The sequence below is a fragment of the Anguilla anguilla genome, chromosome 15, assembly GCF_013347855.1.
Source record: "Anguilla anguilla isolate fAngAng1 chromosome 15, fAngAng1.pri, whole genome shotgun sequence".
NCBI classification, from domain to species: Eukaryota; Metazoa; Chordata; class Actinopteri; order Anguilliformes; family Anguillidae; genus Anguilla; species Anguilla anguilla.
This window is the reverse complement of record NC_049215.1, coordinates 30,548,079-30,562,030: the sequence shown is the minus strand read 5'-3', so window position 1 is coordinate 30,562,030 and position 13,952 is coordinate 30,548,079. Positions and strand designations below refer to the sequence as shown.

At 47.9% G+C, this 13,952-nt stretch overlaps 1 protein-coding gene across 4 annotated transcripts in view; it reads right to left on the bottom strand.

The window, feature by feature from the left end:
* Positions 1-4,408: 4,408 nt before the first annotated feature.
* senp7b (SUMO specific peptidase 7b) overlaps positions 4,409-13,952 on the bottom strand; it is a 15,759-nt gene continuing 6,215 nt past the window's right edge. For 2 of the 4 annotated variants that reach the window (XM_035394173.1, XM_035394175.1), the window contains 16 exons: positions 13,076-13,394; positions 12,754-12,896; positions 12,258-12,416; positions 11,658-11,691; positions 11,212-11,403; positions 10,199-10,461; positions 9,322-9,455; positions 8,992-9,108; positions 8,706-8,825; positions 8,140-8,232; positions 7,910-8,004; positions 6,948-6,988; positions 6,747-6,790; positions 6,211-6,279; positions 5,631-5,781; positions 4,409-5,460 (listed from right to left, as the gene is read on the bottom strand). In XM_035394173.1, coding sequence (XP_035250064.1) covers positions 5,326-5,460; positions 5,631-5,781; positions 6,211-6,279; positions 6,747-6,790; positions 6,948-6,988; positions 7,910-8,004; positions 8,140-8,232; positions 8,706-8,825; positions 8,992-9,108; positions 9,322-9,455; positions 10,199-10,461; positions 11,212-11,403; positions 11,658-11,691; positions 12,258-12,416; positions 12,754-12,896; positions 13,076-13,394 — 2,109 coding nt within the window. In that variant the 3' untranslated portion in view covers positions 4,409-5,325. Of the gene's footprint in view, positions 5,461-5,630; positions 5,782-5,873; positions 5,932-6,210; positions 6,280-6,746; positions 6,791-6,947; positions 6,989-7,909; positions 8,005-8,139; positions 8,233-8,705; positions 8,826-8,991; positions 9,109-9,321; positions 9,456-10,198; positions 10,462-11,211; positions 11,404-11,657; positions 11,692-12,257; positions 12,417-12,753; positions 12,897-13,075; positions 13,395-13,952 lie in introns of those variants that run through there. The other 2 variants (XM_035394174.1, XM_035394176.1) reach the window with 2 other exon arrangements.

Below are 13,952 nucleotides of genomic sequence, written 5' to 3'. Positions count from 1 at the left end.
AAACGCAGGAGTAGCCCAAACACGCTAATCCTGCCGGGAAGAAGGACCTGGTTTTCCGAAGACCGAACGGTGTCTGTGACTGGCGGTGCAGCGGGATCAGAGAGTGAATGCAGGGCTAAATCCTGAATAACCTGCGAGGGGGTGGGGGGGGGGGCTGGGGGGTGGGGGGGGGGGGGGGGCTGGGGGGTGGGGAGGGATTGGGGTGAGGCGTCTGGGTCACTTACCATAGGCTGAAGAGCATAGGCGACTAGGGACGGGGGGGAGGAGGGAATTAGCGATCGCAAACCTGGGGGGGTGAGGGGTGGGCTATCCTGAAGAACGACAGCCTGTTGGGTTACCTAGGTCCCCTCACACCTCTTAAAAATGTCTGATAATCTGTTCTGCCTCACACGACCACATTCACATCGGGGACTCCCACTCACAGTCACACAAATTAGCTCCGATTTAACAATTCTTACCATTTCATGGATAATTGAAAACCTATTATCGCAATCCACACTTCTGTGCAAATACTGTGTTCAGGATTTTTTTCTGTCCACCTAGCGGTGAAAACATGAACGTTACGTAAAAGAAGAGCGAGTCAGGTGAGGGCAAAAAGGGAGCTCCGCAGAGAGGAAGTGGCCCAAAGCAACCCCACTGACTGGAAGGTAAGGAGGTAATGTGCTTATCCCCTACACAGCAACACAGCTATCCATTCATCCATCCACACTGCCTGTCATCACACATATCCAATACTGGATATGGTTGTTTTTTAAATAATGAGATATAAGTAGAAGTGCAGATGGCTCGTTTTGGTCCAGACACTTCAGCTGTGAAGCAGTGCTATTTTTAGTAGGACAAAGCGAGCCAATCCGATGCTGGTCTCATAAGTGCACCCTGAGTTGTTTATAGTGTTAGGTGAGTTGCTGGTAAGCCATTGAGCCAAAGTCATTGATAAACACATTGTGCACAGTATATAAATCTGCACACCAAGAACACCTTAATCTTGTCTGTTTAGGTACGTAGGGATTCTGAGAATATGGTTTACCAGAGCCAGCCACTCAACGTAGTCATTTAGGACCACAACAGTCCCTAGGCCACAGGAACCACAGGAAGGTTTGGAGGGGGGGGGGGGGTTTCGAGCACTTTATTGCCACAATAACATTATTGCTGAGGCCCACCAAACCCCAAGGGCCAGTCCTGCAAATTACAGCAATTACGGGTTAAGGCTGTAACCAAAAAGGAACACAGAGTTAGTAAAGAGAAATCCAAAATGTAAAGAAATACTGCTAGGCAAACACAATGCAGCCATATGGATCCTGGATCTGGCTATATGGTGGGGGAGGGGGGGGGGGGGGTATTAGGATTATAGAGGGGCAGGAGGGGTTTCAGATCCCACTCCCACTCCCACTCTCAGGATAAATAAATCTAATCTCTGACTCTCTGACCTGTTTAGCCAAAGGCATGCAAAATGGCAGTTATAAACAGGGTCTCACCTCTTCACCCCATCAACATTAGAGTGTGTAAAACATCTGACTTCAGTCCGGTTCAATGTTGCTTCAAGCTCTGCAGAAGGCTGATAACGACCCATTCATTTGAATCAGGTGTGTTGGAGCAGGGAGACATCTAAAACATGCAGGGCAGCGGGTCCCCAGGACCAGGGTTGAGAAACACTGGTTTAAACAGAAGCAACATTTAACGTATTTAACAGTTAGTGTGCATGTAACATGATATTTCCATCCATCGGGAATGTGCTTTCCTAATAAACTGGTGGTCTTACCAGCAACTTCTTCTGATGAATTCTGACGAGGCTCCAGATCGAGGCAGTGATTCAAGACAGATTACAGGAGCCTAATCATACATTCTGTATCTTTCCTTTCCGGACACTCTAGAGATAGTGTCTGGAGTAAAAACACGCACACAACAAAATACATTAATGGCTCACAAGGGAAAATATGTCAGTAAAAAAACAAAAACAAATACCCCACCCCAAATGGCTCCATATGGTTAAGAATGAAATGCACATTCTTAGAGGTAAAGACAGCAAAGCCCCTTAATGCCCTGCAGGGGTCCTGCAAATGGCCACCATTAATCTCCCCTTCACACTCTTTGACAGAAGCCTCTTCAATTTTGACAAGGGATTGAGTCAACAGTAAGTCTCTCCCATAAATCGTCTTACAATCCAAACACTCCCCATATGTCCCGGCTCTTCAGACTCTTCGTTGAAAATGTGGGGTGGGGGGTGTGTGCTGGGGGTCGCAGGGGTCAAGCCCCTCCCACCTCAGTCGCCACCCCCAAACCAGCCTCACACTCATCCCCATTAAAGCCTCCAATGTCACTGCTGACTTCGGCTTAACCTTGCTTACATGTGCCACGAATTGAAAAAAGCAGGTGCTGTACCAAAAACACAAGCTCAGACAATAAGACAAATATCTTCAGGTTCTTTTTCTAAGAAAAAAAAAAAACAGTCAAGTGTATTTCAGTCTCTCTTATATAGTTTGGGAACCACCTGATGTACCGAATAAAGGTTATATATATAATATAGGTGACACAAAAAAAGAATATAAATTGCTCAACACGATAGCAAAAGTACAGTAAGCGTTCTCAGTAAGTTGTTGTCTCACATTTGTCAAACATCATTTTCAACTGGAGCTCTATAATTCTACACCATTAGCCCTCCACAGGGACACATGACCTCACCCATTTCATAGGTCCTGATGGTAGTGGGGTGTGGCTCTGATAGTACGGGGGTATGGCTGAAATCGTAGAGGGGTGTGGTTTTCAGTCCTTAGTCTGGTGTCTTACCTGCATCCCGTCTGAAACATGGCAAGGTCATGACAAGGTCATTTTCAAGCATTCATTAAACAATGCAGGCTCCTGTGAGCCATAGTCAGTAAAAGTACTCAGATATGCAAGAACAATTTAGTGTCCACAGCAGGCTCTGTAGAGAGCCAATATAACCTCCACTAACCTAATATTAAAACACAATCAACAAAACAACTGAGGACATTCTCGTAAACAAGTAAAAGCAGAAGAAAAAAATAGTTCCCACATCAAAAAGAAATTGCCCTCATATCTGCCAAAAGAAAATCCCATCCTGAAAGAGCAACATAAATATGAAAAGGTATGCGCTGATCTTGCAGCTTATTACAGAAACAGAAGGTAAACATACACCATCTAAAATCATATCCAACGCTGGGGAAAATAAATGACGTTTTTATGTTTTTACACAGAACGTTTTTCACAATTCATCTCATGTTAAGATTACCTCAATGAATCGTCTTGTTTATTAAAAGCAAATGTGGTGGCAGTTAGGCTCGGGGATTACAACCAGACAAAGATGCACTGTTTGAGACAGACCATGCCAGCTTAGGGGCTCTGTTTTTACTGAAATTCACAAACATACCCACACAGAAGCATGTAAATACACACACAAAAACACACACTGAGGTACAGTATACTACACAACCACAAAAAAACACATCCACAGAGACAGGCACAACAATACAAACACATGGAGGCAAATATACAATTGCTTTCCATGGACAAATGTGCAAATACAGAGAAAAACACAACCACACTCACACAGATGAATCTCCCTCATCAGGCAAACTTCAGCTGCATCCTACAGCCCAGATCAAGGATGCGATTAAGTTTTGAGTCACAACAAAGTGTATATACAACTACAACGACAGCATCAGGACTTCAGTTTGTAAAACCAGCGCATCTTTAGTTTATCTCGTGGCTTATACTATGCTTATCTGTACCTTTCATTTTGTAACTGTAATTGTTTTTCTTGTCAATATGCAACATTAATGTATTAAGATGTACTCAGAGTTGATCTGCAGTGGGTTTCAAACAATAAGTTGAAGGCATACTTTCTTGACCCCGTGGGGAAATTTGGCCTCTCCGCTTGACCCGTCCGAGCTACTTAGGGGCAGTGGGCAGCCACAGTGCATCGCCCGCTCTGAGGTCAGTGCGTTGGTCAAGGGCAATGGCAGCAGTTTACCCAACCTGACATACAGAGCGGGGCGGCAGTGTAGCACAGTGGGTAAGGAACTGGGCTTGTAACCAAAAGGTCATAGGTTCTGGGTAGGACACTGCTGTTATACTGTCGAGCAAGGTACTTATGTCCAGCTGTATAAATGGATGCAATGTAAAATGCTATGTAAAATTTGTGCAAGTCGCTCTGGATAAGAACGTCTGCTAAATGCCTGTCATGCAATGTAATGTAACACAGCCCTTCCAATCCTTTCCCTAAAACAGGCACTTACCACGTATAAACATATTTTACATATATTTCATCTCTAAACAAAGGGGCATTTAGTAAAAATATTCTTGTGTACTGAATAACATTTCCTGGCAGAATGTTCTTAAGAAATTTTTACTCAAAAATAAATAAAAACAATAAAAAATACAATAGAGCATATTTCCTCATTTCAGATTTATTACCTCTTTCAAAATAAAACGCCCATTGGTTCAAGAAACAATATAAAATAAATTAAAGCCGTGACTTTGGAATAAGACTATAAAATTGTAGACAAAAAAATGTGAGATTGATCCATGATGACATTACGGATTATTTTTTTTTGTCTAATAAACCTAAAAGCATATGTACATACACACATCACATTCCATTGCAAAGATTCAAATATCACAACATTTATGAAAAATAAATTATAAAATATGTTAAAAGAAAAAATATAGCTAAGCCTTTTCAAAATTCTTGTTTTTTAACTTTAAAAAGAGGCCACTGTATATTCAGCAAGGCAGCAAGTGGCTGTGCAGACAGTACTGTCCTCTGCGAGCCATCTGCACAGTCAGTACTGTCCTCTGCAGGCCGTCTGCGCAGTCAGTACGGTCCTCTGCAGGCCATCTGCACAGTCAGTACTGTCCTCTGCAGGCCGTCTGCGCAGTCAGTACTGTCCTCTGCAGGCCGTCTGCGCAGTCAGTACTGTCCTCTGCAGGCCGTCTGCGCAGCCAGTACTGTCCTCTGCAGGCCGTCTGCGCAGTCAGTACTGTCCTCTGCAGGCCATGGGCGCAGTCTGGCAAGTGGCTGCGCATTCAGTACTGTCCTCTGCAAAGCGTCTGCGCAGTCTGGCAAGTGGCTGCACAGTCAGTACTGTCCTGTGCGAGCCATCTGCGCAGTCAGTACAGTGATCTGCGAGCCGTCTGCACAGTTCGACAAGTGGCTGCACAATCAGTACTGACCTCTGCGAGCCGTCTGCACAGTCCTACAAGTGGCTACGCAGTCAGTACTGTCCTCTGCAAGGCGTCTGCGCAGACCAGCAAGTGGTTGCGCAGTCAGTATTGTCCTCTGCGAGCCGTCAGCGCAGACCGGCTACGCTACCTGCCGCAGCCCTGCTGTTTCCGGTGCAGCTGCAGAACCATCTCGCGTATCTCGTCCCGCTTACTGCGGATCTGTCGCCGCGGAAACCAGTGGTCCAGCTGCACGGGGAGCTCAAAGTGCACCACGGGGTTCTGCAGGGTTCAGGAACAGAGGGGAAGGGGCAGTACAGCAATGATGGGAGCTCAGTTTCAGCACATATAATTATTTTCAAGAGGCATTAAATGCGGGTGTGTGTGTGTGTGTGTGTGTGTGTTTACGTGCGTGGTGTGTGTGTGTGTGAGGTGAAAGCGGAGGTGAGCACCTGCAGGAAGCTCTCCACATACTGCAGCAGATAGAGCCCACAGTCACTGCTGTTATCCTGCAGGGGGACCCGGCACTGCGACCCCTTCATCTGCTCCGGGGTGAAGTCCCGAGGACTGCTCCTCCGCACCTCCCACTCCACCTGCAGGTACCTGAGAGAGAGAGCGAGAGAGAGAGCCACTTTACCCTACAACTCACACACACACACCTCCCACTCCACCTGCAGGTACCTGAGAGAGAGAGAGAGAGACGCTTTACCCTACAACTCACACACACACACCTCCCACTCCACCTGCAGGTACCTGAGAGAGAGTCGCTTTACCCTACAAGTCAACTCTCACACACTCACGTACCTCACACACATGCTCACGTCACACACTCAAATAACACACACACACACACACACCACACACTCAACTCACACACACACCACACTCTCACCACACGGACACACACAGACACACAGATATACACACATGCACACACACAGACAGACAGACACACAAACACACACACATATGCACACACACACACAACCTACACAAATGCACATGCATTGTGAGGACTAGCTGAATACTTACTCCCGTAAGAGTTTGAGAACGCGCTCGTGGTAGGAGAGTTTCAGAGAGTTCATGACGAGAATGCAGGGTCTGTAAGAGGAGCATAAAGACTGCTTCAGACACCAGCTAATACAGTCACATTCATACAGACTACTACAGACACCAGCTAATACAGTCACACTCATACAGACCACAACATACACCAGCTAAAACAGTCCCATTCATACAGACCACAACATATACCAGCTAATACAGTCACATTCATACAGACTGCCCCAGATACCAGCTACAGTCACACTCATACAGACCACTACAGACACCAGCTAAAACAGTCCCATTCATACAGACCACAACATACACCAGCAAATACACTCCCATTCAAACAGACACCAGACCTGTAATAACAGAAGGCATTGCACAGACCACCTAACCCACTCACTTTAGTACAGACTACTGATAATGGGACTCAATGCCGTAAAGACCCTCTTGCGTGTATCAGACTGAAGTCCAGCAGCAGCACAGAGCCCTGCAGTGCTGTGACAGTGACTGCATCTCACCTTTTACAGACCTTTTCCCGCTTGCACCCCAGCTGTGTACACTCCTAAGCGGGAACAGAGGGGCGACCACACACACGTTACAAACGCATTAACCGTTAAAGGTATTACTACTCAAGGCGTTCAATTCGTTTTTACAGCTTTTAATAGATTACGGCACGTTTGTTGAAACTGCGATGACCTTCGTGGCCAGAGATACTTTACCGGCACGCTGTGTCCGGTCATCCGCCTGTCCTCCCTTCCACCTGTGGGAGAACACAGTCACACACACAGTCACACACAGTCGCACACACAGTCACACACACGCCTGTGTTATTGGGTCCCAGCTCCCGCATGCGTTTGGAGGCCGTTTGAAATGCACTGGACTGAAGACAGATGCCCCCAAACACGCGGTGTGTATCACGTGAACATTATGCCCAAACACTCAGCCCAGGTACAGGAGCCAATTATCACTCTTAACTACTCAACAAAGCTACAGGAGCCAATTATCACACTTAACTACTCAACAAAGCTACAGGAGCCAACTATCACTCTTAACTACTCAACAAAGCTACAGGAGCCAATTATCACCCTCAACTACTCAACCCGGGTACAGGAGCCAATTATCACACTTAACTACTTAACCAAGCTACAGGAGCTTAACTAACAATCACTCTTCTTAACTGCTCAACCTAGAAATGGGAGCCAACTCTGGCAGGTTCAAAAATAAGCCAAAGTAAGGTCTGTGGTGCAGTACTACTCAAGATGCATCACACACAAACATTTGAATAAATAAAGTTCATAAGGAGCCGCAGGTTTGGATTGACAGGGCTAATTTGTGAATGAGGGAGGAGTCAGTGCATTGGACTGACAGCGCTTGTTTGAGAAAGAGGGAGGAGCCAGTGCTATGGACTGACAGGGCTTGTTTTAGACAGAGGGAGGAGCCATGGGTTTGGACTGACAGGGCTTGTTTGAGAAAGAGGGAGGAGCCATGGGTTAGAACTGACAGGGCTTGTTTTAGGCAGAGGGAGGAGCCATGGGTCTGGACTGACAGGGCTTGTTTGAGAAAGAGGGAGGAGCCATGGGTTAGGACTGACAGGGCTTGTTTTAGGCAGAGGGAGGAGCCATGGGTCTGGACTGACAGGGCTTGTTTGAGACAGAGGGAGGAGCCATGGGTTTGGACTTACAGGACTCTTTGTCCAGGCAGTTCTCCCGGCTCCATCGCTCAGTCTGGGGCTCCAGCAGTCCAGGAAAGCAGATGACCACCAGGTACCAGTGAGCCCTAAAAACAGCGAGCACCACACAGGCAACGCTCAGGCAATGCTTAAGCAATGTTCAGGAAACATGATCCCACCACAGGCAACGCTCAGGCAACATGATACTGTAGTGCGAATGTTTCGATGAGGCTGTCACTCACTCCTGATTGACAGGCACAAACAGGTAATCCTTGCTGAAGATGTCCACGTGCCGGGTCCACGTCCGCACTCGCTGGTGTCGTCTCTGCTGCGCCCTGCAAAAGGAAACAGCCAATCACATCATTACATCACCCGCTCCACCAGCCAATCACAACGCATCCTTAGATCACCATCCAATCACGCCACATCTTCACATCGCCGATCCCGTATTTTCTCACGTCTCAGTTTAACCTGAGCTCCAGCAGACTGCAGTGCCAAATTAACCCCACACTACACTGGGGGGGGACAGGGCAGAACAATGATTAAGGAACTGGGCTTGGAACCCAAATTTTTCAGGTTTGATTCCTAGGAGGGGGTCCTGCCACTGTAAATATCTAGCAGTGCAAATGAATACCATGTTTAAAAAAAAAAATGGTAACTGCATAAGTCGCTCTGGATAGGAGGACCAGTTAAATGGCAGTAATGTACACTGCGTTAAGCGCAATGTGCGACCTAACCCATGCAGCTCCGAGAAGCTCCTTATATCCAGGTGCCAGTGTGGGCGGGGGAAAAGAAAAGCCATGCTCACGAGCAGACCGACGTTTCTTCGCTGACGTTGTCCTTGCGAGTGAGCTGCCGATAGAAGAAGCTGCTGAAGACGTGCGACCTCTCGGCGACGGCCTTCGGAGCCTTCTCCAGCATCAGGTACCTGAGCGGGGGGGAAACACGGCACCGTGACTCGGCCTCGCGGGCGAAACCGCGGCTCGCGCGCCAGGCGGCTCGGGTTTTTCATTCGCGCGGACTCCGAGCCTGACGACAGACACGAGGAAGCTGAGGAGACGTTGAGGAGGCGCTCGGCCGTGGCCGCTGATTACTTGAGATAGAAGTCGATGATGACGTCGTTCAGGAACTCCCCGTTGTCCAGGCACTCCAGGTCTTCGGTGGTGACGCTGATTCCTCCCTTGGTGGGAGGCGGGGGGAACAGAATTAACCTGCAGACGAAAACAGAACCAAGACAAAGAGCTCAAAATTCAACTGTAAATGCTTTTTTGTTTTTTGTTCCCAACACGGCTGTGTGTAAATGCAACTCAAAGGCTTATTCAGGCTGTTCTTCAGCTGCACAGTGCCTGACACACACGCTTAGCCCAAAGCACGGGCAGAGAACAGGGTTCTGAAGGAGGCGGGACTGGGCCGTTCCGGGTCACCTGCGGGGCGGGCCCTGGTGCTTGGAGCGGCTCCAGGCTGGACCGGGCCTCGGGGCGATGGACACGGAGTACGTGCTTCCGACTCTGCGGTGGCGCAGCGTGTAGGAGGGCTTGGACCGACCCGGACTCTCCTGCTGGGAAACACAGGCCCAGGACCGGCCGGTCAGGTCAGAACCGAAACACCACAGCACTCACCAGAACCGAAACACCACAGCACTCATCAGAACCAAAACATCACAGCACTCACCAGAACTGACACACCACAGCACCCATCAGAACCCAAATAGCACAGTATTCACCAGAACCGAAACACCACAGCACTCACCAGAACCGAAACACCACAGCACTCACCAGAACCGAAACACCACAGCACTCACCAGAACCCAAATACCACAGCACTCACCAGAACCGAAACACCACAGCACTCACCAGAACCCAAATAGCACAGTATTCATCAGAACCAAAATACCACAGCACTCACCAGAACCGAAACACCACAGCACTCACCAGAACCCAAATAGCACAGTATTCATCAGAACCAAAATACCACAGCACTCACCAGAACCGAAACACCACAGCACTCACCAGAACCCAAATACCACAGTATTCATCAGAACCAAAACACCACAGCACCACTCATCAGAACCGAAATAACACAGCACTCATCTGAACCGAAATACCACAGCACTCCACTACACAGTACCAACATTCTGATTTGTGCTTTGGGTTTACTCAGGTTCCCTTTGTCTAATATGACATTTTGTGTAAAGATCTGAAACCATTCAGTGTGACAAATATGCAATAACAGATTAAATACTTCTTCACGGCACTGTGTGATATGATTTTATAAATGTGGGGGGGGGGGGGGGGGGGTTACCTGCGCAGGGCCGGGGTGGGGGTCTGAGTCCTCCTGCGGGTTTTGGTCAGGCTCGGCAGCCTCCTGGCCCAGGAGGGAGAGGAGGTGGGCGTGGTGACCGACCCTACGGATCAGGGCCACGCCCTCGCTCCAGGTGAAGGGCTGCATCAGCGCCGGGACCCCGCACTGCAGTGCCAGCACCTCCATGAAGGAGTTCAGCAGCACGCCATGCAGGCCCTCCAGGTTCTCCTTCAGACACAGCAGGAGGAAGGGGCTGGCCAGACCTGCGCACGCACGCACACGCACGCACACACATACATACACACATGCACACGCACACGCGCACGCACGCACACACATACATACACACATGCACACGCACGCATGCACACACACACACGCATGCGCACGCACACGCACACATACATGCGCACACACACACACATACACGCACACACAAACACACATGCACACAAACACACAATTGGCTTAAGAGTCACAGAGCTGTAAGTGTTGGTTTAAGAGTCACAGAGCTGTGTGTGTTGGTTTAAGAGTCACGGAGCTGTATGTGTTGGTTTAAGAGTCACAGATCTGTATGTGTTGGTATAAGAGTCACAGATCTGTGTGTGTTTGGTTTAAGAGTCACAGATCTGTATGTGTTGGTTTAAGAGTCACAGATCTGTATGTGTTGGTTTAAGAGTCATAGATCTGTATGTGTTGGTATAAGAGTCACAGATCTGTATGTGTTGGTTTAAGAGTCACAGATCTGTATGTGTTTGGTTTAAGAGTCACAGATCTGTATGTGTTTGATTTAAGAGTCACAGATCTGTGTGTGTTGGTTTAAGACTCACAGATCTGTGTGTTTTGGATTAAGAGTCACAGATATGTATGTGTTTGGTTTAAGAGTCACAGAGCTGTATGTGTTGGTTTAAGACTCACAGATCTGTATGTGTTGGATTAAGAGTCACAGATCAGTTTGTGTTGGTTTAAGAGTCACAGATCTGTATGTGTTGGTTTAAGAGTCAGAGCCTTACCTGGGTTGTGTACTGGGTGGATGGCAGACAGCTCAGCCTGGACCAGCCGTGCCTGGGCATCCGACACCCAGAGGAAGAGGAGAGAGGGAGTGCGCCCCTCCTTGCCCTCTAGGACACCCCCGTCCCAAATGCCGTACCTGCGTAGCTCCGAGGTCACCAACGCCACGGCAACCTCCGGCAAACCTGAGGAGTCTGAGAGGGGGGGACAGAGAGAGCGGCTCACGACACAAGAACACTGAAATCTCTCTCGTCTACAGGGCTAAGTATGCTACAAATTAAACCTGCCAAGAATATTTCTTTTCTTATTTCATAGGGAATTATGTCGGGGAGAAAAGATGAAAAATGGCACCACTGTAGTGCCAATTCCCAGGCTTCTGAAAAAGCCCATCAGCACTAAGCAGGGGATGTATCAGGAGCAGAGCACACTGAGCACTCTCAGTGATTACCTCTGAGAGGAATGGTGATGCTGTCATTAGTGATCTGCAATAAGAGGGAAACACACGAGTGATTAATTTAAGCAATATGTTACAGTCACAGGGCAGAGACATTTTTACATATCATTTTGAAAATGGTGGCAAACATGAAATTGGTGGGTTTACTGCTCCTCATAACATAAAATCTCCCTACAGAAGATGACTGGGGCACTTTATACATCACCTTAATGGTGTACAAATGTTGGAGGGAGACAGTTCCCACGCTAATACAGGTAGACATGTCAGCACTAAAAAATTACCCTGCTGACTAATGTTTCATTTCATAATCATTATTCATGAGACTCATAGCAAGAGACAGCAGAGGTCCAATGACTGACTGTCAGTAAGACTGTCCGTAAGACTAAGTTTAAGAATTGACATTAAGCCTGAGTGAAACACAGTCAGTAAAACAGTGCGTAAAACCGCCAGTAAGACGGTGTGTAAGACTATGAGCAAGACCGTCAATACGACTGTGGTGTTCTGACTAGTGTCAGTAATTAAGGGTATTACTGCTTGGACAGAGGGGAAAGTAGGCTGTTCTGTGTCAATGGGGGGATTTGGGGTGTTACTCACAGAGATACTGCCGTTGGATTCGGCCCTCAGCGAGCCCACGTACAGGGCAGAGAAGGCCAGCTCGATGAAAGAGGGCATATCAGAGGGCATATCAGAGGGCTCCTCCTCGGGCTCCTCCACCAGACTCAAACCTGGGATCACCAACTCCTCAGCAATGGCCTGGAACACACACAAGACAACACTGGGCTCTAGAAATCTGCACGCTAAACCAAGTGCTTACAGATGCGCTTTCAGGAAACAGGCACAGACTCCTGAATGAGCACACTCCATTTCCCAGAATTCCAAGACTCCCATGTGTCCGAGGTCGCACGAAATACAGACAGCTCAGATAACATTCATGTGCGCATTAGCAGAGTTGCCATGGTAACGTGACCCCCATAAATCCTTGATATAATCACACTTTTGCATGCGTTCTCAATAATACAAGTAAAATGGATACCGTGTAAGTGAATCAAATGAAATACTGAAGTAATTGGGAGCAGTAAAGTGACTTCACCTGTGCATTAGTCGTTTCCTCTGGATGCAGTTCACTCTGGGTCTCTATCCTGGGAGCAACAACCCTCACCTGAGGGAGGGTGGGGCTAGACTCTGAAGTGGAGTCACCTTCTTCATCCTCACCATCATCACTGGACAGAACGACTGAGAGACAGAGAGCACGAGAGAGAAAGAGATCGTTAAATCAAAATCCGAAGAGTGATAGATAAATTGAGACAAGAATAATTAGAGACAAATAGAGAGAAAAATTTGACCAAAATAGATAGTGACAGATAACTTGACAGAGAGAGAGAGCACTGAGAACAGGCTTGTTTAACACTCACTGGGTTCTAAGGTGCCCAGCTTGGGTTTCTTTGGTCGGTTGGAGGGGGATAACTTTGGGGGGGTTCTCTTGTCTCTGTCCCCTTGCCTGGGGGGGGTTTGAGGGTCAGAGCCTGAGGTTGAGCCAGTGGAGGGGGGTCTACCCTGCAAGTCCGCAAATCGGCGTTTCGGGGTCCCCCCCTGACGCACACTCTTGTCCGAGTGGTGAAGGACACTACGCCTGGACGGTCCCATGATGCCACGCTCTTCGTCATCACTCTCCAGCTCTCCGTTCTCGCTCCCCTCTCCATTCCTCCTCACCAGAGCATCCTTCCTCCTCTCCTGGAGAAAAACAGGAAAAGAGCATGGTCAATCTATCCGTTACGTGCTCTGGTTCTGCAGGTGGAGCTGATCGAGGGCCAGAGTACTTGTATGCTGATGATGCACACCTGTGTTCATCTGATAGCCCAGGTTAACAAAAAGCCAGCGGACTCTGTACTTCTAGAGATTCGTTTTGACTCTGAGACTCCTTTTAAGACTGCTTTTGTTTCCTGGTGCTGTTACAATTTGCAGCTGCCTTGTTTTGCGGTAGGTTTTGTTTTCAGTTTGTTTTGTGTTAAGAGTATTTTTGTTGTAGGTTACAGGTGGTCAGGCGGTTTTCTTTTCCTTCTCGTTTTAGCATGTTTTTAGATAGTTAGGCCAGGGTAGGGAGAGTATTTGCTGGAGGACCTTTTGCGTTGCCCCAGTAGGGAGGTTTAGTTCTGGGATGTGTTTAGATAAGGAGTAGCCTACTGTGTAGCTCTAGCCTATTTACTGCCTGGGTATTTACATCCTGTAACCTACGTATGGCCACTTAAATCTTATCTTTCGTTACTGTATGTAGATTTTGACTCCTTTTCT